Raw genomic sequence first — 22,854 nt, 5'->3', positions numbered from 1 at the left:
TCCTGCCAAGTGATTTGCTACAATACAAATCTGATGATCCTGAGTACAGTACCAGAGTTGTAAACCCTCTCTGCAGAGACTATACAACCCTACACGTCCCTGTTTGTTGATGTACCACATTGCAGTAGTAATGTCTGTCAAACCCTGCACTGACTGATCGCAAATGGAAGCGAGAAGGGCATCAACAGCCAGACGTATCACGCGTAATTCCTACAGATTGAAGGGCAACAACTGCTCTTTTGGAGACCAAAGTCCCTTGATCTCCAGATTCCCCAGATAAGCGCCACACACAAGAGTGGAGTAATCCATGATCACTGTGACCACTTGAGGTGGAGTACAAAACAGCTTTCCTTGAGACAGTTTGCTGCCCACACTCCACCATCAAAGATCCGCTGCAGTGGGTCTAGAGATTTTTAACTGACTTTCTGCAATCTTCATTGTGTTGAAACCACTGCCTTACTTGGGCATGTTTATGGAAAAGCCCAGGTCGTACAACTGAGTTGTCACCTGCAAGTGATGCAGCACCAAGTCTGGAGACCTGACTTTAAGCAGCCAATCGTCCAGGTAAGGGGATATCACCACCTTCTGAGATGTGCTGCACCCACTGCCATTACCTTCATGAAGACTCGAGGTGCGGAAGTAGGGACAGCAAAATGGTAATGTTGTGTCCCCACCATGAAGCGGAGATACTTCCTGTGCGACTGCGGAATGGGGATGTGAAAATATACATCCTGAAAATCAACTGAAAGCATCCAGTCTTCTTTGTTTAGTGCAAGAAGCACCCGTGCCAGCATTTTGAGTTTTTCCTGTTTGAGGAACTGTAGGGAGCTGGCTCTCGATATAGTGCTCTAAAATCAAGTTCACTGTGCAGAGAGTCCAGTGGATTCCCAATTTGTATTGCAGCGACAAAAGTAGATAGAACTAATGCTTTATTTGTGGTAGAGTGGGCGAGCAGTTAGGCTTACCAGAGGGTAGTCTCAAGCATTTGTTGTACTTACAGAGGCAATAAATGAGAAACAGACTCAATGAATAAATCAGAGACCAATTTAGAAAAATAACAATTCTTTTTGCATATGTTTCAAACCCAAGAACTACGTAATAAGATAATTAGACTTTCAAGCAGGTGCTGGAGGAAGAAAACCTCTTCTTCCCAAGGTGGTCCAGCCTCTTGGATTCCCTATCTGGGGGTGTGGAAGGGAATGCGCCCGGGAAAATGGAGGCTCGGATAACCAAGCTCTCAGAGGTTTAGGAGTTGCGTCAGGAACACTGGGTCATTTGGGGCAGGTCTTTGGAGGTGGGTGATTGTACTATTCAAAGTAGCCCCTGTGCTGAATGTAGACAAGGTCCCCAGCAGGACATCAGTAAGTGTGTCATTAAAGGACAAAAGGGGTTCAGAAAAGGAAGTCTCAGGCTGAAGCACCTCTGTTAGGAGATTAGTTCTGAATGCCACCGAAGGCATCCCGAGGACCAAGACCTCGGCCGCTTTTCGCACCGCCACTGAATATATGCTCCATCCTCCATAGCAGCAGTAGGGGCGAGAAAGCATGCAAGTGTCCGGGGAAGTGTCCAAAGCATTGGCCTCACCCAGGTCCGTACACCAGTCCATGGGATCTTCTAGCTGGTATTCTAAAGGGTCCAGCGACCCCTCCCAATCCTCACCATAATCCAACCCAAGAGACTAAGGGTGAGGATCTGACCTAGGGAGCAAGGGTCCCGTGTCGGAGTCTGCAATGAGGATGGGGTTGATGACACATGGGGCCCAGGCAGTGTTGGGAGTGTGACACCACACACAGGTAAGCATTTGTGGAATACAGGAAACTGCAGAAACCACAAAGAAAATGCAAGAAAAATCAAAGCACAAGCCAAGCTGGGAAAATAAAAATGATGCAAGTTCTATCTCTTCAATGTTACTGGAAAAAGTGAATCGTGGCCATGAAGAATAGGAAACAACATCAGGCAATGAGATCATAAGGGTTGAACAAGGTTTGTAATAATTAAACTGTATAAAATTCCCACTTTTGTTGAAAGCAACCATTTAACATAAGTCAAAGATATTATTCCTTTTACTGGACCATTGCAGATAATAAACAGATGTTATAAACATACTAAGGCTAGGGTGTCAAAAGGACTCCCTCCCAGATCAACACACAGAATCATGCACAAAAGGAATTAAACTTTTGTACACTTTATTTTGTTGTTTTCTCAAAACAACATGTACTGCACCACATTTTGAAATACAAGCACATTTTTCAATATCTTTGTGTCCGACTGTTAATTGAAAAAAGGTCACACTGACAAACTTACCCTGAAAAGTAAATGTGGCTTCACAGTCACTCGCACTTTTTGTTTACTCTTTCGTTGCTGTTGAGGAATAAATTAAAGCATACTAATTAATCAACAGGTTAATTTTTTAGAATTACAATATATTACTTTTCAGGGCTGTCTCAAAAGTCATATGCAGTAAATATTTCTGACATCCCTTTAGTGTTGCAGACTGTGAGATGGTCCCTCTTGAGAACACTCAGAACAAGAGGATTTAGGTGAGATTTCCAGCTCAGGGACGTAAGAACTGCTCCACCCTTAAACAGCCATTTAATTAAACAAAATGTAAATCAAGTACCAACAAAACATAAATTGGCTGCAACAGTGAATTACATATAATGCAATAGCCTTTCAGCCCTGAAGTAATACAGCATCAGAGATCCCAGGGTGGGTTACATTTCACATAAAGCTCAGGAAACTCCAGTATTTTGCCCATGGGTTCTAGTGCAGTTACAAGCCAACATGAGACCATAAAGTGGCATATGTGAAGTCAGACTGGTAGGAGCAGCACTCCCAAATCTTTCTTTATAGAGGGCCACATTTCTCTTCAGAATGAATGGTAGGAACAAGACAATGGATCCAGTTACTGTTCCATCCACTAGCATCTCAAGAGAACACTCATTTGAAACTTAACTGATCACACAAGGTAAATAATCTTACATGGAAAATTATTTTTTATTGGTGAAATGTAAGTACTGAACTACACATACAAAACAGCAGTGTGTCTTATTTTCAAAGGGATTTTGGTTCTAGTTCAGCTGTGTATTCGTATGGGAAAGAATTAATATACATACCAAAAAACAGTAAAGTGGAAATAATTGGTTGTGCTATAAAGCTTTAAGAAACAGGTGCTCGCTGATGAAGTTGATTTTGGGAAACTTAATTCTAAGGTGGAAGGTGGTGACATTTTGTTTCCACACTATAGACTTACTGCCAAATGAAGGGGCAGGAAAATGGCATTTTCTGTCAACATCTTTGCAACCACTCCACTTGCTGATCTGCAACCATTTGATCATGCAGTTGACATCAATCAAAATTCAAGTGGTTTAATACATGTCAAGCAAACACAGATGGGAAACCAATTTACATGATATTTCCATACATGAACCCACTCACACTGAAAATGTATACCTTGCACTTCTCAATTTCCTCTTCAATCTTCTCAACAATTGCAGCATCAAGAATCTGCAAATCACACGATGAACGTGACAGATTGCTCACAGGGTGGCCCTTTAGCCAGGCGCAGATTTCTTGAACCTTCTCAGCACTGTTTCATTTGGAGACAAAAACAAAGTATTTCAAGACACACTTCACCACTAAGGACTTTTTACTGAGCCTTGTGTTTGTTCCATGTTGCTAAGATAGTGTTCAGGAAGACAGAAATTTCAACAAAGCATTCATGGCATCATGGGACTGACACTTCGGAAAGACCACTAGAGGGTGTCACACTATCTTCACTGAACAGGTGTACTTGCACCTGAATAAAGATACTAAAACAGTAACGTGATCCGTAGACCATCCATGTTTTGAACGTTTATGGAGTTTGCGTGGTCACATAATATTTTGTAGACTCTGAAAACACTGCATACTACCCCCTTGCACTTCAATTTCTCAGTATCACAACTCAGTCAAAAACCCAATCATTAGGATGTTAATCCCCCACAAATAGGACAGGATGCTATGCATAATACTGTGCCAGAGTTAGACAGGGAAGCAAGGACAGATGAGGGACCCCTTTAGGATTGACTGCAGAGCACCAACCCTGTTTTCCCTGCATATTAACGGGGAAGTTGATTGTTTGAATAGTGGTAGGTGTGACTGACCAAAACTGGGTGGACGCTGGATGCCTACCTTACTATTCGTGGATGACACGCTGCTGCTATTGAAATCACCTGAGGGGCTACAGACGCTGTTAAATAACTAAAGATTTGTGTGGGGAGCGGGGCATGAGTACAACAGTTCAAAAACGAAATTTGTGGTTTTTAGCACCGCATCTCAAAAGAAACCAAAGAAAGTACAAAAGGATGCTGGTAATAGTTCAATTGAGCAGGTGCCTAATTTCAATTGGGACGTACAACTCCAAAAAACACACGGATTACTGACCTACCAAACTGCTAATATAGTTAAAATTCAAAAGAGGACATCACGAAGAGGGTTGCGCCGGCCTTAGAGATATATAATGTGAAGGCATTATGAGATGTTAAGTACTGTTAGCAAGCTGGGGCTGTGCGAACATTCGAACATTGGTAACAGCTGAGCATAAGTTCCTAAGAACATGATTGGGACTTCCAATTAGTTCTCCACTGGTCCCAGTTTTTCTGGACCTGGTACAAAGGAGAATAGGAGAAAAGGTTGAATGCAGAATTTTCATCTAATGGCAAGAGATCTTATGATGCCGGGGAGGTCTTCCAAAATTCCATAGTTAAAATTTGTCAAAAACCTTTTGGGCAGATTTGGAATAGAGAGGTTTTGGTCATCACCAAACGATCTAAACTCAGTCCCGAAAACTGGCCTGAAGAGAGCCTTTTTTGGATACCACGGCAATTCAAAGGGTCACCAGATATACAGGTACTTTTTAACAAGAGAATTTCTGGATCATGAACCACGCCCCTGGTACGAGTCCACAACTGAGAAATAGTGGCGTCTCTTGCACGCAAACTGTATATGCAGTTTAGGTACAGGTCGTTACTGACTAAGATGTATTGCAGCAAATGGTCAGACGCAGCAATAAAAGACGACCTATGCCCACATCTGTGTGAGAGCACTTGAGTCGCTTACTCATGTACTTTTCTTTTGCCCCTCGTATGCTTCACAAAGAGCCAAATCGATAGCTCCCATTTGTAGGACTCTGGGAACTAGAAAGCATTTAGAGGCTTTTAGAATTCTGAGCACAGATACCAAAAGAGTGACATTGCTTGCCAATGCTAAATTTCTTATGTCTGAATGGATAAGGAGCACCAAGTGTATCCAAGCTAATGGCTAAACACTATGGCCCTCATTACAATCTCGGCAGTCTTTCAAAAAGATCGCAGAGGCTGCGGGAGACAGAATATCGCCAGTGCCGGCAGTATTTCTGGCTCCCTATTATGACTTTTCCGCTGGGCCAGGGGACGGTAACAGTGTTACCGTCCACTGGCCCAGTAGAAAAGTCACATCAACATTGCTGCCGGCTCGTAATAGAGCCGGCGGCAATGCTGATGTGCAGCGGGTGCAGTAGCACCCGTCGCACATTTCACTGCCCGAAATTCGGGCAATCAAATGCGCGACAGGACTATGCCTGGGGGCCCCTGCACTGCCCACGCCAAGTGCATGGGCAGTGCAGGGGCCCCCAGGGGCACCCCAAGTCCCCCTTACCGCCAGCCTTTCCATGGCGGTGTTTACCACTGTGGCCAGGCTGGCGGTCGGGGACTCATAATCCCCAGGGCACCGGTGCTTGCACCGCTGCCCTGGGGATTATGACAGCCAGTATAGTGGAGGGGCCGTCGGTATGGCCGTGGCTATTGCGCCACGGTCATAATAGCTGGAGTAACACCGTCAGCTTACCACCGGCCGCCAGGGTCGTAATGAGGCCCTATATTTCTACCACATGGGGTGTGGTGTTGCTCCCCCCTTTTTTGGGTAGAGTATGCAAACTCTCTGACGTGTTGTAATCCATCTCCAGGCTTTTAACCACGCTAACCACACCCCCACCACTATCATTCGTTCATAGGGTAAATGCTTTACCTTTGATCCTCCGTGGGCAGTCTTGTTACCGCTTTGGCCATCAACCCTGTTACATGGATAATTGCACATTGCCTATACATTTGACTGCAAGCTAACTTCTTTTTCCTATTGTGTCTCCTCCTCGCGCTCATGCTGGACGTGCTGCTTTGAAGTGGCTTGCATATGTCAACTTTTTTACTTTTACTTTTCAAATTATGTGGCAAGAAAAGTCCAGTTTTGAATTTACATTGCTAATAGCTCTAACTCAAGCAAACGGGAGACCCATTGCAGTGCAAATGCTTGTTTAACTTGGAAATTAACCATTTATTGTACAAAGGATATGTATTCCTATTTGTGTTGCTTTGTCGGTTTTTTAGTTTTTCTTAATAGTTATATGTGAGCCAAACTTTTATTTTTATGTGTGCTTGATTGTGCATCTGCCTGCCTTTGTAGCATGACATAAGCTAGGTTTGCACTTTACAACAATTCAATCTATGTCAAAGATGGATATCCTAAAGGCTAGACTTACTGACTGATTCCACTTGAAACCCACAAAGCGATTGCTATGATTGGCTTTTATCCTATGTTAAAAGTGGTGAAGGAATAGTTTCTTATCTGTAACTCCTGTTCTCTCGTTGGGGAATTTCCATAAGTCATAAGCACTGAATAGTTACGCCCATGTGGGGGAACCCCAGAGCCGTTCTTTAATATATCTTCTTAAGTGGAGATTATCACCTTTCTTCAGGAAGGCCTGTAAAGACACTTAAGAAAGACACAGACAATGCAGCCTATATAACTAGGTTACACTTGCCCAATTCTTCATCATGAAGTCAAAAAAGGGCCAATACACTAAAATGTATATAATTGAAGATGTTTTGCAAACAATATAAATCTCCTTAACAAACCCCTAGGCGGGACTATTCAGTGCTTATGACTATACATGGAAATCCCCTACGAGAGATATTATGTTCTCTGTTTTAGATGTAAAGGATAATGAAATGGTGATTTAATGTTTTTATATGTTCTCTAATAAGATACTCATGTTTATTTTTAAATGGTGTCTTAATGATCCTGGTGATCTAAATAAAGCTTTACAAAACAAACAGAGCAATGCATAATCAGCAAGTTGTTTTATTGCTGCTGTATGAAGCTGGCCTGGTGAGTGGTGGACACCAATGGGGTTATCACCCTATACCAGGTCTAGGTATCCCCTATTAGTGAAGGGCAGGCAGTGTCTAGGAAGCCAGGGCTCTCTAGATGCAGCTGTGGATGAGCAGCCAAGACTTGTCTAGGAGACATGCAAACCTTATGCAGGACCACTGTAGTCACAGCACCATCACACATTGAAGAACCACACAGTGTTACAAAGATAAAGGTACTTTATTATGGTAACACAAATACTAGAATACTAATAGGCAGTCCACCAACTGGAGGTAAGTAAACCCCCTAGTATATACACATTAGCAATCAGTGAAGAGCATAAAAGAAACAAGCATTGGTAAAAGTAATAGAAAGTAGTGAGGGCCCTAGGGGAGGGCCAAACCATATACTAGGAAAGTGGATTGCGGGATACAGTTCCCCACCCAAGGATGCTGAATCGTTAGAGGGGGGCTGGAAGAACTAGGAACCCGAAGAGGGGAGTACCAGAGGAACCCCCAGCGACCAGGAGAGCAGAGGTAAGTACCTGGTTTGTCCCAAAACCAACAGGAGGACTTAGAAAAAGGATTGTGCAAGACCCCAACAAGACTGGAGAACCCAAAGGTGGATTTGTGCAGAAGAGGACCTGCAAAGGAAGGGCACCAAGTCCAGTCCATGGTGGAGTGTCCGGTCGTGGCAGGAGCGACTACCCTCCCTTCTGTGGATGCAGAACCAGGTCGACAGGGGATGAAGACGACCAGCTGTGCAGCACAGGAGTTAGAGAAGAGTTCCTGAAGTGATGCAGATGGTGTCCCAAATCGTATGTCAGGTTGCAGTTGGCCAGTGGTGCTGGAGAACTACCAACAAGCCTTGGCAAATTCAAAAGAAGACGAGTTGTGAGGCTGAAGAGGACCAGCAAGGCCCGGGGAACTCGACCCCAGGGGGGATTCCAGGGTGACCCTTGGCAGTTAGGAGAGTCACCAGAAGAGGAGGCAGTCCCCACAGGCAACCCACTGGCAGCAGGCACAGCAAGTCGCACTGAGGCCCACTCAGCACACCTGAAGCAGGAGCAGCAGAGAGAGGACTGTGCTTGGCAGGAAGAAGTGCTGGGGGCTGGGGCTACACGAAGCCTGAAGATCCCTTGGAGTAGGAGCAAACAAGCTTTGGTAGCTGCACAAGGGTTCTGTCCTGAAAAGAAAGGCAAGGGCCTACCATCTCCCAAGTTGGATAACTGGCAGAAAGGACCAAAGGGACCACTCCAGACCTACATGCAGTTCCGGATGAGAGCAGATCCACGCATCTGGCCGCCGCTGCAGTTGGTGCCTGCAGATGCAGGGGAGTGACTCCTTCACTCCAAGGGAAATTCCTTCTTACTTTTTGGTGCAGACTAGAGGCTTGTTGACATTAGAGGATGCACAGCCGGAGAAATGTTACAGTTGCTGGAATGAGCCAGAGAAACAATGTTGCAAAGCGGAGTTGTTGCAGATAGTTGGTTCCTGTGGACTCCAGTTGAGGTTCCAGTAGCCAGAGGGTAACGTAAACGTTGCAGAGGAACCCTGGTGGAATCTTGCACGTCAAATCTGAGGATCCACTCAAGAGGGAGACCTTAATTAGGTCAGGAAGGGTCTCCTGGCAAGGTAACCACCTATCGGGAGGGAGCTCTGGTGTCACCTACACGACCTGGCCACTCAGATGCTCCCCGGGGCATCAAGATGGTTTCAAGATGGCAGAATCAGCTGGCCACCTGGAGGAGCTCTGGGAACCACCACTGGGTTTCTATGTCCAGTTTCGCATCAGAGCAAGGACCGGGGTCCCTGGACTGGTGGAAACCAGTTAGGAGGGCACCAAATGTGCCCTTCAAAGCATAGTGGTGTCTTGGGGAGGCTACCCCACCCAAGCCATGTCACACCTATTTGCAAGGGAGAGGGTGTTGCCTGCCTCTCCCACAGGAAATCCTTTGTTCTGCCTTTCCCTGCCTGAGCTGGTCAAGCAGCAGGAGGGCAGAAACGTGTCTGTGGGGTGGCAGCAGCACAAGATGCCCAGAAGCCTCCAGAAGACAGGTAGGAGCAATAATGGGGGTCCTCTAAGGAGCCCCCAAAGTGCATGGGATCATACAACCAATGATGGCATACTGGGGTATGATTCCGACATGCTTGATACCAAACATGCCCAGGTTCGGAGTTACCATTATGGATAAAGGCTGATGACTTACCTGCACTTACAAGTCCAGTGCAATGGAACTGGAGTTCACAGAGGCACCTCTGCTCATGCAGAGGTACTCTCACACACAGGGACCTGCACCCTGCCCTCTCGGCTAGGAGGGCCTACCACAGGGGTGACTTAGTGACCTGGTGCAGTGACCTGTGGTGAAAGGGTGCATGCACTTTTTCACGCAGGCTGCAATGGCAGGCCTGCAGACACATTTTGCATGGGCTCCCATGGGTGGGACAATACATGCTGAAGCCCATGGGAAACCCCTGGTACCCTAATGCCCTGGGTATCTAAGTACTATATACTAAGGACTTATATGGGGGCACCAGTATGCGAATCGTGGGATGTGCAAAGTCCTAGGCAACCAAATTTAGAGGGAGAGAGCACAGTCACTGGGGTCCTGGTAAGCAGGATCCCAGTGAAAACAGTCCAAGCATGCTGATGACAGGCAAAAAGTGGGGATAACCATGCTAAAAAAGAGGGTACTTTCCTACAGCTGCATACAAATTAGTCACTGTATTATTCGGGCCAGCAGGTCAACCCACTATTTTGTACTCCTAAAATGGGCAGTTTAGTGTCTCTTTTAGGACATTAACATCTGCTCACTTTGCTCTTCACTATTGTGTAACACTATTGTGTAACACTTAAGAGGAAGGGATGAGAAGTGTAAGGTGAGGGAAGAAGTGTGAAGAACATGGCAAGAAGAGTGAGTGAAGAGGAGTTAGGGATAATGAGTGACAACTGATGAGTGAGGGATGAGCTGTGAGGAAGGCGGGTTAAGGTGTAAGGGCAAGGGATAAGGAGTAAGGAATGAGTGGTGGGAATGAAAAATGAGGATGACTGAGAAGTAAGGGATGATTGAGAAGCAAGGATGAGGACTGAAAATGGGTAATGACTGATAGTGAGGGATGGAAGAAGAAAACTTACGAATTAAGTTTGAGTGATCAGGAATGATAAAAGACGGAGAAGAGGTATAGTACAAGATGCGAGGTATGAGGAGGAGGGAACAAAGAATTATGAATGAAAAGCAAGGGATATGGAATAAGGAATGAGAGCTGAGGAGAGGTGGCTCTTCCTTGAGGGAGGAAGAGTGCTGACCCACTGCTTTGCTCTGCAACACACAATTTAGAAGTCTTAATTGTGAATTTTAATATTTAGTGAAAATAAAAACACACGTTTTGCAAGGCTTCATATCGAGACAAAGCTGGCTACTTGTACTGTTGCATTCACAAAAAGAAGGGGCATGTCATGGAGAGCTGCAGTGTTGTTTTATTAAAATACGTATTACAGTCTTAACTCGACCAGCCTGACATGCATGCTCCAGGCTTCTCAGTCCTAATTCACTCTACCCGAAGGCAGTGGGTGGACCCGCTACTGCAGCACTCCGTGTCTACACTGGGGCACTGTGTTACATTGACCATACAATCCAGAAGATGCTCTCATGATATTTATTACAATAAATATCATAAGAGCTATGACGGCAATGGATCTTTGGCACAAAGACATCTCCAAGCTGGGGCACAATAGAGCTTCACAGAGCAGGGACGGGAAGAGCATACAATATGCACAATTATGGTGTCACTTTATTTAAAAAGCACACAGTGAATGGCCATTCTAGGAAAGCACCATTTTTGGCATGGTTAGCCCCCACTGTTTGCCTGGTATCTGAAGTGATTTCGACTGAAAGTGCACTGGGCTCCTCATAACCAGGTCTCCAGTGCCAGATCTCCTTCCCAAAACTGTACGTTTGTTTCCCCAACTGACAAAACTTTAGCACCCTTTTGTAAGTCCCTACTAAATGGTACCCCAGGTGTCTGGAATACAAAAGAGGATCCCTAAGGGCTGCAGCTTGAACTGTGCAACCCTACGGTACCCCTCACCGAGCACATGGCAGGCTGCGTGTCTTGGTGCAGACAAAAGCGAAAACACAATGTGACACACAGGCTGTGTGCCATGTCCCCTTACACTGCATGCAATATATGTAAATCACCCCTCAAGCAGACCTTACAGCCCTAAGGCAGGGTGCATTACATTACATACGAGGGCATATCTACATGAGCAGATATGCCCATGCTATGTCTTTGTCAATTCTCACACACAGGGAAGCCATTTCAAATGCATGTGCTGGACACTGGTCAATACGAGTTCCCCAGTTACATGATGGCTTTACTGAAGAGAGGTATGTTTGGTAACAAACATCTAGTATTGGTAAACCCAGACTGATGACAGTTTTGGATTTACCAATACATACACACAGAGGGCACTTTAGAGGTGCCCCTGGAAACATACCAACTGTTTGTTTGTGTGTTACCTGACTGGTCCTGACCAGTTCAACCACCTTAGTCATGTTTCTGACCCCATAAGGTGAGAGACAGCGCTCTCTGAGGTTAGAGACAAAAGCATGCAACACTGGGCTGTGATGTTGACACCTCCCTCCAGGGGAGGATGGACACTCCAGGGCAGGAAGCTTCAAAAGCCTTGCCACCTTTGTAATGCAACCCAGGTCTCTCCAGATGGCAAAAATGACCAACCCTCCTTTCCTGACCCCACTTTTTGTCAGCAAGACAGGTTGGACAATTAGTTAGATTAGGAGGTGTGCCCTCATTATGCCAGCCCCACCCCTAATGTGGATGAGCTGAAGTGGACACCACTTTTCAAATTCCTCCATCTTGTTTTGGGTGGAATTAGACCTCTAGGGTCATGGTTATGCCCACGTCCCAATGGAAGTGGTCATAGAGAGGGTGTAGTCATCCTAAAGGTGGGTAAACCCATTGGCTGCCACCTGGCACCCCCTGTAACAACCCTAAATTGAGTGTTTGGGTGGCACCCCTGAACCCAAGAACTAAAATCCTGATGATCTGAGAAGCCCAAGGACACTAAGTAGTCACACCAGCAGAAGAGGACAAAAGAAGCAGCTGACCTGGTACTAACCCTGCCGGCCTGTCCGCAACCCTCAACGGACTGTGCCTCAAAAGACAACTTGTCCTGCAGCTGAGCCTCCCGAAACCCAGGAGGCCTGCCTTCGAAAAAGACTCAAGACTCCCGTGAGCAGTGCAGCTGCTCCCAAGCAACTCCAAAGAAAGGATTCTGAAACCGCAAAGACCCAACACCCGAGGACACCGAGCACTTGCCGTCACCTGCCTGAGTTGGAGTGGACCAGCTCCCCAGAGTCTGAGTCCATTGTGGTTTCGACCCCTCCTGAACTCCCCAAAGTTGCCTGCAGCCTCTGCCTGCAGCCCTCCTCTCCTGCAACCCTTGTGGTGAGAAAAAACAGACACTTGAATTAACCACTGCACCCACCGCTTATGGCCCAATCTGAAGTGGGTCCCTGATGTTCGGTGCTCAGACAGGGAGTAGGGCCTTGTGCACATTCTCCTACCGGCTGTGCACTACAGCTAGGTGGAGAAATGCAAAGTGAGCATGAAATTTGCATTATCATTATTTTATTTTTTCCTTTCCTTCACTGTATAAAGCAGTGGAGTGACGCTCCTCCGCCTTAGCTGAGAAGCTGCCGCTGCTGGTATTATTTTTTCAGAGTGAAATTTCTGAGATATGTGATGGGTGGGTGAGCTCGAGTGATAGAACAAGAGCAGAGTAGTACTGCCTTAATTTCAGGGGGAAAAAACTGTTTGAGAAACAGGCACCTTGAGAAATGCCTTTTAAATCAACATATTCACATTTGCTTTTACCAACTGCTTACAGAAAAGAAATATTTCATAGAGTAATCTGATTTACAATTGGGCATGTTATGGAGCGAACGACTCAAACAAAGCAAAATTAATGAGCAACACTAATTAAATGTTTATAGTTGGCCTAAATTCAGGATGTTTTTTAACCTAAGACGATGGGTGCCAAGAGAAATGTGAAACAAATGTGCACATCGAAGGAAATGAGGCAAGATAAGGTGCTTGTTGAAATTTAGAGACAAGAATGGCCTTCCTGTATTTCAATCTACTGTCGTGTGCATTTTAAATTATAGACATGGGGCAATATTTTTCTGGTTACAATTGACAATAATCCATATGTTTAAGATTTGAAACACTGCTTTTTATAATTACACCAACTTTTGGTGTATTAGCATGTGGCCTAACTGCTTTCACAAGGCTTGTTACATGACTGAATCATAATAGCACACACAAATATTTTATTTGATAGTCCCTGCCACAAGCCATCATTGCCTGGGGTACAAAACTACAGTTCAACTTCACACATTAAAACTCATTAACTTGTAAACAAAAAGAGACAATTTGAAATAATATGATTAGTGCCCTAGCAGAACCGTTAAATGATTTTTTGGAGAGAAAAAAACATTAAAAATTACGTTGCTACAGCAATGTAAAGCCCGTCTGCATACATTTGCCTGCCTTATTAATATCACGGCAATATCCTTTTTTAGTTTAGACTGCCTGACGCACTTCTGCGTAGAAGCCATGAACCACAGCGTTTTCTGCTGATTAAAATTCACCTTTTACCACAGTGACCAGTTACTCACTCGCAGACATCTGTAACCAAAACTGAAACAGCCTTTAACAGTGTCTCTACCAATGTATAGCATTCTTTCATTAGCCAAAGTGGTATGCAATGCATGTGCAAGTGAAAGGACAATATTCTTTTCATGTAGTAAATGGGTACATTATGACCAAAGGCTAAGTGCTATCCATCATTTACTTAAGCTGTTTACTATATCGAGTATAATATGCCTTCCCATCCCTTCAAGCATGTTTTGGGATTACGCTAATGTGAAGTCCATCACCATTTATTTGCCATCCTAGTGAATATGGAGGCACTGTCCTTTGGTCTGAAACCCCCTTCGGTCAGTTGATGTCACACACTTTGCTTACAAAGCGACAGTTGAAGATGAATTTTATGTCCCACCACTTTCAAAAGCCACCAGGTGCCACTGAGCTGAGGAGTAACAGGTAAGGAATGAGGGATAAGGAGTAAGGAAAAAAGGAAACCTCTACACAAAAATATCTGTCCATCCTGAAATTCTAAGTGAACTATACCCTATACACAACCAAAACTGACCTGCCTAACTTCCTGAGATAGACATTGTGATGTACTTCTGTGAACTGGTTACCTCCCAAAAATCCACAATCAGAAAAAGATCTTAAGTTCTTTTGTGGACATGTAAGATTTCTACTTATGATAACACCACAGATCAAACAAACAAAAGGGAGAAATAGTGAAAAAAACACAAGAAAGCAAAAGGAAAAAAAAGAAGAGAAGATTACAGAGAGGGGCAGAGAGCTAAAGGGGGCAAGAGGGAGAAAGCTATGGAGGAAGTGATGAAGGCAAGAGGGAGAAAGATTGAGGTTAGGATGAAATGTGGGTCATAGGCGACAGGATGAGTGAGGGAGACACAGTAAAGAAAGCAGAGGCAAGGGAGAGAGAATAGAGAATAAAATAGGATACCCAGAGAACTCTGAGCTCTGCCAAGACATGTAATCTTTTTCTGACTCCCCACTAGCCATAAAGGGCAACAGTCATGGACCTACATTTGACAGGCCTGGCTTGTGGAACTTCATGTTTTCTCTGGGATTTCAACGACAGGCTTACCTATGTTATCCTCAATAGCATAAAAGTAACACTCTAAATTAATTTAAGGGCACTTGTGAACCTCCTTGCCAATAGGCAAGTACCTTTAACCAGTTGGTTCGTATTAGAAAAGTGTTAAAAAGACTTAACAATAATGCAGCTATACAAAAGATTTATAAAAACATTCACAATGCATAAAAAGCATGACATTAAAATACACATAAAAAGTCGAAGCCTTCATTTGTTACCTATCGCACACTAAAGTAGTCCCAATGCAAAACTTTTCAAAAAGATCGTTGAATAAACAATACCAACAAGAAATGTATCTAGGATATTACTCGTAGATTTATTTATCAGCTTTCAAAGATTAAGTATGGACAAGACGGTTTTTTGTCCTTCTGAGAGGAAGGGCCACTCTAAGCCCTCCAACCCTGCTGCTTTAAATATTCTCTTTTCCACCTTCTTGGTGGGTAGTGCATATGTTTTCTCTCATCAACTAACAAGCAGTACAAACGCTCATTGCAAACATATTTTTTTTTTACATCTACTGTTATTTGTCAAACTGTATATTTTACCATTTTGTCATAAAGAATGCCTACGTAGTCAAAAGTGTTTCATAATCTTGACTTGTGGATACAATATAGTAACACAGCAAGCCCAGTGTGAGGTAATATTCCCTACATAAGCATAGCTTGTACTCAGGGCTAAATTAGTGGGTAGAGCCAGTTTAGAGAACAGAAGATGTACATCCTTCAAAAAGGATACTGGGCACTCCAATATCGCAAGCAGTAGGGCATGCCCAGCTGCCATGCATCAAAGCCAATCCATCTCTATATGGTTTCCAGCTCATAAGCATCCTGCTCTAGTTTTATTATGTTCAAGACGCAGACTAGGAAAACTGCACCTTGTGGTCAGCCCTGTTAGATTCAGCAAATATTGCACAGGGATAAGGCATGGCAAAAATACTTCTAGGGGCACAAGCTCTGAAGTAATTAATTGCCATAGCTTTAAACATATTATAAGAAACTCTGACCGGCAGTCGATGGACACAAATGGCACCACAATAAATCTACGTCAGGACTGGAGGCTCGGATTATGCTTTACTCTCTTATTTTATTACTCAGCAGCCTTAAAAACTTCCAAAGAATACACATCCCATGAGTCTTTGTGTCAATGAAACCAGCACATCAACAATACATTGAGTACCAAATATTCCAAATCAAGGAAAAGCACTTCTTTCTTCCCTGCTCAGCAGCCAGATCAGTGTTTTTCCTTCATGTCTTATATATACTAGTTCATGGTTTGGTGTTCATACCCAGGTTTTGAGTGCATTCCTTTGGGGCCTGCGGTCACTAAGGACATGCTAATCGCTTGCCCTCCTTTTGCTGCTTCTTTATTTCAGAGCTCTCGTGTCTTTGTACTACATGCCGTATGCGACCAAGACCGCTTGGGGGCAGAACTCTGGATTGCCTTCACTGGCGACCGCTTTGTGCGGCGTGTGACAATCCGTCAGGTGGCCATCCAACTTGCCCAGAGTCTCGTTAATACTTTTAACTCCTTCGAGGTGTGCCAACAAAAAAAAAAAAAAAAAAACCAAGAAGGGTAGTGGGGCGAGTGGTGAGTGCTTATTTTTCCTAAGTGCCCCAGACGGTGCGCGTTCCTCATGGAGGACGCGCCCCACACCCCGCATAGTTCGCATTCCGCACAGTCCTGCTGCGCGGTCGGGAACCAGAGGGCGAGCATCTTGTATGGATCAGAGGACGATCCCCTCCCGTCCGCATTCCATTCATTCCTCAGTGCGCGGTCAAGGAACTGATCTTCTCCTTCCGTTCCTTAGTGAAGGGTGGACTTTCGTTCTTTATGCGCGCAGAGAAGTGCTCATGGTAATTCTTTTATTTCATGAGTTTCCCCTGCTCCAAATAAGCATTTCTCCCACTGACCTTTCTCTCTTACAGTCTACAATATTTAAAGGGTGAGTTCACAATCTCAACAAGCAGTCAACACCAAGTTGTTCACTGGGCAAAACGTTGACGGGCACAAATTATTGGATGATTTCTCTGCTTTCACGCATCCCTCCTTATTTATACGAGCCATGGTAGGGGATGACGACATGTGGGAGTCTGTGGAGTAGGAACAGACACTCCTCCCAATTCACGAGGGATTGATGGATGCCATTCATGCATCCCTGGAGAGGGCAGTATCTTCTGCTTTGGCTCCTCTGAGTAAGAAACTGATTGATCTGGTGATACAGTGCACTATTTTACCCCCGGCTGGGGAAGGATTGAGACCGGCACCTCCCACTGATGCTCAGGCAGTCCTTAAGGGCAAGGCTAAGTCTGCCCCCAAGGGAAAGGTGACAGCCCCTCCTGACGACGCCTTGCCTTTGAACAGCTCTGCCAGGCCTTCCTGAAGAGGCATCTTGACGCCCTAGATGGACAAGATGATTCCCAGCTTGGTCATTCCGCCCACCCCCTTCCCCCGGATGATTCCTGCTACCAGTGGTGAAGAGATTATAATGCTGTGGAGGACTCCGAAACTCACTATGGAGATTCGGACGACAAAGCAGGTCTGAGCAGACCCTAGCAAACAGAAGGTGGTGCCAAGAAACCCAGGCTGGAGGATACGAGGAGTTTCTGCGAAGATATTTATCACCCCGCTCTGCAGACTGGGTGCCTGCCTCCAGGATGGCAATGTATGTAGCCAGCCACATCAGAAAACCGATGAATCAGGAGGGTGTGGGGTCATCTGAAGGCAGAGTGCCCTAGACCAGTGGTTCCCAACCTTTTGACTTCTGTGGACCCCCACATCATGTTTACTGGAACCAGGGGATCCCCACTGAATCATTATTGGAGTCCGGGGACCCCACCCACTGAATCATTACTGAAAGCTGGGGACCGAATCTGTTAATATTCCTTAATTTTCTAAGCAGTCACGGACCCCCTGAGGAAGCATTGTGGACCCCCAGCAGTCCCCGGACCACAGGATGGGAACCACTGCCCTAGACCCTCATTGGCAAATAAAGTGGCATGTACCCTAGATACTAACCCCAAGATGGCAATGTTTATTGCTAAATTCACCAAAGATCCAAAGAAAGGCATTGATAGATCCTTGTGATCCTTCCAGGATAAAGTACTCAATGTTCTGGGCCCCTCACTAAGATTTTGGACTGAGGATTCCAGCCATATGATCGATTTCAACATTCTGTCAGGCTGGGCTCAACGGGCCCTTTGTTTTCTAGGCAACACTAACTGTGCCTTATCCACAATGAGTTGTTGCTCTCGCTTGTTTATAACTGAGCCCAAGATGGGGCAGTTGGCCAGCACTGAAGTAGGTCCTGAGGCATACGGGGGGATCTCTTTATGAGAGAGCTGTCTCGCTTTGTTAACATGTTTTCATCCCTCTACAACGCACAATAAGCCGATCGTTCCTTCCGTTCTTCATCCAAGGGGATTTCTAAGCAATATCTTCCTGGTGGAGAAGGACAACAAGGGATTCCACTCAGTAATAAATTTGAAAGATTTCAATAGCTGGGCCACTTAAAAATGGAGGGTATTCACCTTCTTCGGGTTTTTTTTTCTTATCCAACAACTGACTGGTGTGTCTCGACCCGAAGGATGCCTACCTTACCATCTTGATCTTTTCACCCACAAAGTAGTTTCTGAAAATCTAATAGGATGGCCAGATCTTCAAATTCACATGTCTTCCGCTCTGACTGTCATCCGCACCTTGGAGCTTCACCAAGGTACTCCGGCCTGTCAAGGAACAGCTATGTGCAAGAGTATTCAGACTAACAGTATATCTGGACGACATCCTTCTAATGCACGAAGAGAGATCTACCCTACTCACCCCACCTCCAGATGACTTGATCCCTTCTCCAGGATCTAAGGTTCATTGTGAACGTCCTAAAGTTGGATTTCATTCCAGGGACACAAATGACCTTCCTGGGTTTCGAGATTGACATGGTCCAGCAGTCGCTCAGATTTCCTCAAAGGAATATACTCCTGATACGATGAGAGATAAGCAAAATGCTGGAGATGAAGACATTTTCACTTCAACAACTTGCCAAGATTGTGGGACTCCTGTCCTCACCCATACAGGCGATCTTCCCCATCCCACTGCACTACCAAACTCCTCAATGTTGAAGGCACAGCTCAGGAAGGGTCTGACTTATGCACCCGAAATCTCCCTCTCCCCAGAGGCACAGATGGAACTATGATGGTGGCTGGACCACATGCACATATTGGATAGCAGGGCTGTCTTCAGGTCAGCTCCGGATCTGACAACAGAGTCCGATGCCAGCCAACAGGGCTGGGGCACACACTGTGGGGATATTACCACAGGTGGACAGTTGTCAGAACAAGAAGAGACTCTCCACATCAATTGTCTGAAGCTACTTGCAGGATACTTCAAGGTGAGGACCCTGGCAACCAAGAAGTCCTGCTCCATACTCCATACTACTAAAAATGGACAATATTTCAGCAGTAGGGTATTTTAACTTCCTAGGACGCACCCGATCGGAGGTTAGGCAGATCTGTCCAGAGACTTCTGGAATTACTGCCTGGAGAACCAATTGCAGGCAAGGGCGGAATACCTTCCGCGGAAGCTCAATCAATTGGCAGACTGGCATTTCCAACACCTGAAGGATTTCAGCACATGGAAACTGGACCCCCAACTATTTCTGAGGTTCATGCATCGTTAGGGTCCCTTACAAGTCAACCTTTTAACATTCAGACTAAATCACCAACTACCGCGCTTCTTTAGTTGGCGTCCGGATCCAGTAGCAGAGGCGACAAATGCCATCCTTTAAGATTGGATTCAGTTTTGGGGCTATGCTTTCCCTCCTTTTTCAATGATTGCCAGACTCATGGCGCTCATCAGAAGCCAGAAGGCAGAGGTGATCCTACTGACACTCCTTTGTAAGTTGCACGTCTGGTGTCCAATTCCTCTGGAAATTTCCATGGATTTTCCAATCCCACCTCCCCAGACTCCTTATCTGTTGACGGATCATCATGGTAACTTGTACCCACTGGTTCAAGACAGAACTCTCCTGTTGATGGTTTGGAGGATTGCAGGGGATGCCTTTTGACAGAAACTGCCACTCTTATCAGACAAGCATGGGCTGATTCTACAATCAACAGATATGGTTCAATTTAGCATAGATGGTCACGCTGGTGTTGCAATGGTACCATGATCCCGTGGGGAAGGATACAGGACATGTTAATTTTCTATTGCAGCTGGCAGGTAAGGGCTTGAGATATTGCACGTTCAACACTTGTTGATCTGGAATATCAGCAGAGCATGTACCTATGCATGACATTCCAGAGGAAGAACACTTGCTGGTCTGTCGTCTTCTACGAGGCATTCGGATGTCCTACCCACCCGAACCGAGGTACTCTAACCTGTGTGGTGTCAATGTAGTGCTCTGGACACGTCAATGGTGGCAGGATATGACTGATGAGTATGGTCCTAGCTGGGGGTGGATACTACTGGTGTTTACTAATTTTCCCACTGGACCTGCTGCCAAAAGTGGGGTCTTGTCTGGGGAGGTGGGCATCTCCACTAGCTGGAGTGCCCTGAGGTAGTGTAACAGGAGGCAAGAGCCTTTGAGGCGCGCCACCAAGTGTTGCAGTTCCTGCAGGAGGGAGGTGTGAAGCTCCTCCACCCAGAGCAGGCTTTGTTCCTGAACCCACAGAGCACAAAGGATATCATCCCATGGGGCCAGAAACTAGTCTGTTAGTGGCAGGCTGGGACAGACCGGTCGTCCCTGCACTAGAGGGCTGGGACAATTACAGGAGGCTTCACTAAGATGTCCTCTTTGTGCATTTTTCAATCAATTCAACACTGGCATCAGTTCGGGTTTGTTGAGCTGAGAAGTTTGATACCAATCTTCCCAGTCTTCAGTGACGCCATCATGGAGCTGTGAGTTTGTAATGACAATCTCCCAGCCCATCTACTAAATACGGCTACACAGCATTTACAATGTTTAAGAATGGACTTAGCTATATGAGCAACATGCCCCTACAGTGTCTATGTCCTCACCTGTGGTATAGTGCACCCTGCCTTAGGGCTGTAAGGCCTGCTAGAGGGGTGACTTACCTATGGCACAGGCAGTGGTATGGGGGCCTTGAGAGGGATGTCATGTCAAATTTACCTTTTTCTTCCCACCAGCACACACAAGCTGCAAGGGCCATGTTTTTTGTGAGGAGTTCCTTAGGGAGGCAAAATGCATGCTGCAGCACTTAGGAACCCTCCCAGGCCACAGGGCCCTTGGTACCACTGGTACCTTTTACAAGGGACTTAGCTGTGTGTGTGCCAATTGTGGAAGCAATGGTACAGTGTACAAAACAAAACAAAATGGTACAAAAACACTGGTGCTGGGGCCTGGTTAGCAGAATCCCAGCACACACTCGGTCAAGTCAGCATCAGATAACAGGAAATAAGTGGGGGTTAAAAGGGGCACTTTCCTACACAACCCCCTCCAAATGAAAGAGGATGAGACTAACCTTTCCTAAGAGAGTCTTCATTGACGAAGTGTAAGGACCTGGAAAGTCCATCTGCCTTGGCATTGGCAGTCCTAGGACTATGTTCCACTGTAAAGTCCATTCCATGTAGGGCGATATGCCACCTCAAAAGTTTAGGGTTCTCGCCCTTTGATCTGCATAAGCCATCTGAGAGGTCTGTGGTCAGTTTGAACAATGAAGTGAGTACCAAACAAGTATGGTCTCAACTTCTTCAGGGACGAAACCACAGCAAAGGCCTCCCTGTCAATGTCACTCCAACGCTGTTCCCTGGGGCCATCATCGTTGGTTTCGGACATGACTACTCCTACCCCATGTTCAGAGGCATCTGTCTGCACAACAAACTGCTTAGAGTAGTCTGAAACCTTGAGAACTGGTGCTGAGCACATTGCCTCTTTTAGGGTGTCAAAGGCCTTTTGACATCTAACTGTCCAGATTATTTTCTTGGGCTCTTTGTAGAGGTAAGTTCAGTGAGTGGGGTCACAATGGATCCATACCCATTCACGAACCTCCAGTAATAACCAGTCAAGCCCTGACTCGAGTTTCGGTGGTAGGAGCTTCCTAGTCCAGAATTGTGTGGATCTTTGGCTGTAAGGGTTACACTTGGCCTCCAACTAGAAGGTGGCCCGAGTATACAAGAGTGCCCTGCCCTATCTGGCATTTGGATGCATTGATAGTGAGGCCTGCAAAACCTTCCCCAGGTGGACCAAGTGATTCTGCCAGGAGGAGCTAAAGACAGCAATATCATCTATATATGCTGCACTAAAGGACTCCAAGCCAGCAAGGACTTGATTCACCAACCTTTGGAAGGTGGCAGGGGCATTCTTTAAAGCAAAGGTCATAACAGTAAACTGATAATGCCCATCAGGTGTGGAGAATGCTGTCTTTTCTGTTGCTTCTGGTGCCATGCAAATTAGCCAGTACCTTGCAGTCAAGTCAAAGGTACTGAGGAAGTTTGCTGCATCTAATTTATCTATCAGCTCATCAGCCCTTGGTATGGGGTGAGCATCTGTCTTGGTGACAGAATTGAGACTTGTGTAGTCCTCACAGAACCTCATTTCTTTCTTTCCACCCTGGGGATGAGGCTTGGGGACAAAGAACACTGGTGTAGCCCAGGGGCTGTCAGAGGGTTCAACAACCCCCTAAATCCAGCATCTTGTTGACTTCAACTTTGATGCTCTCCTTAACTTGGCCAGACTGCTGATAGATCTTGGATTTGACAGGCAAGCTTTCCTGAGTGTCCACATCATGCATACACCAGGGTGTTTATCCAGGAGTTAAGGAGAAGAGCTGCAAAACGTCCCTGCAGGCAGCCTGCTGTTGGCCAGTAAGGATGTCTGAGTAGACAACTCCAGCAACTTACCCATCTTTAGGGTTGTGAGAAAAGAGGTCAGGGAGACATTCTCTCTCTGCTTCCTGATCCTCA

At 45.6% G+C, this 22,854-nt stretch overlaps 1 protein-coding gene across 1 annotated transcript in view; it reads right to left on the bottom strand.

Annotated features, from left to right (window-relative positions):
• Nucleotides 1-22,854, bottom strand: part of XRN1 (5'-3' exoribonuclease 1) — an 838,379-nt gene that overhangs the window by 438,313 nt on the left and 377,212 nt on the right. The window contains exons 27-28 of the mRNA XM_069213922.1: nucleotides 3,454-3,589; nucleotides 2,305-2,361 (exon numbers count right to left, since the gene is read on the bottom strand). Coding sequence (XP_069070023.1) covers nucleotides 2,305-2,361; nucleotides 3,454-3,589 — 193 coding nt within the window. The remainder of the gene's footprint in view (nucleotides 1-2,304; nucleotides 2,362-3,453; nucleotides 3,590-22,854) is intronic.

This window comes from Pleurodeles waltl, chromosome 11 (assembly GCF_031143425.1).
Source record: "Pleurodeles waltl isolate 20211129_DDA chromosome 11, aPleWal1.hap1.20221129, whole genome shotgun sequence".
NCBI lineage: Eukaryota > Metazoa > Chordata > Amphibia > Caudata > Salamandridae > Pleurodeles > Pleurodeles waltl.
Note: the sequence above shows the minus strand (reverse complement) of the source record. Positions and strands in the feature narration are given on the sequence as shown.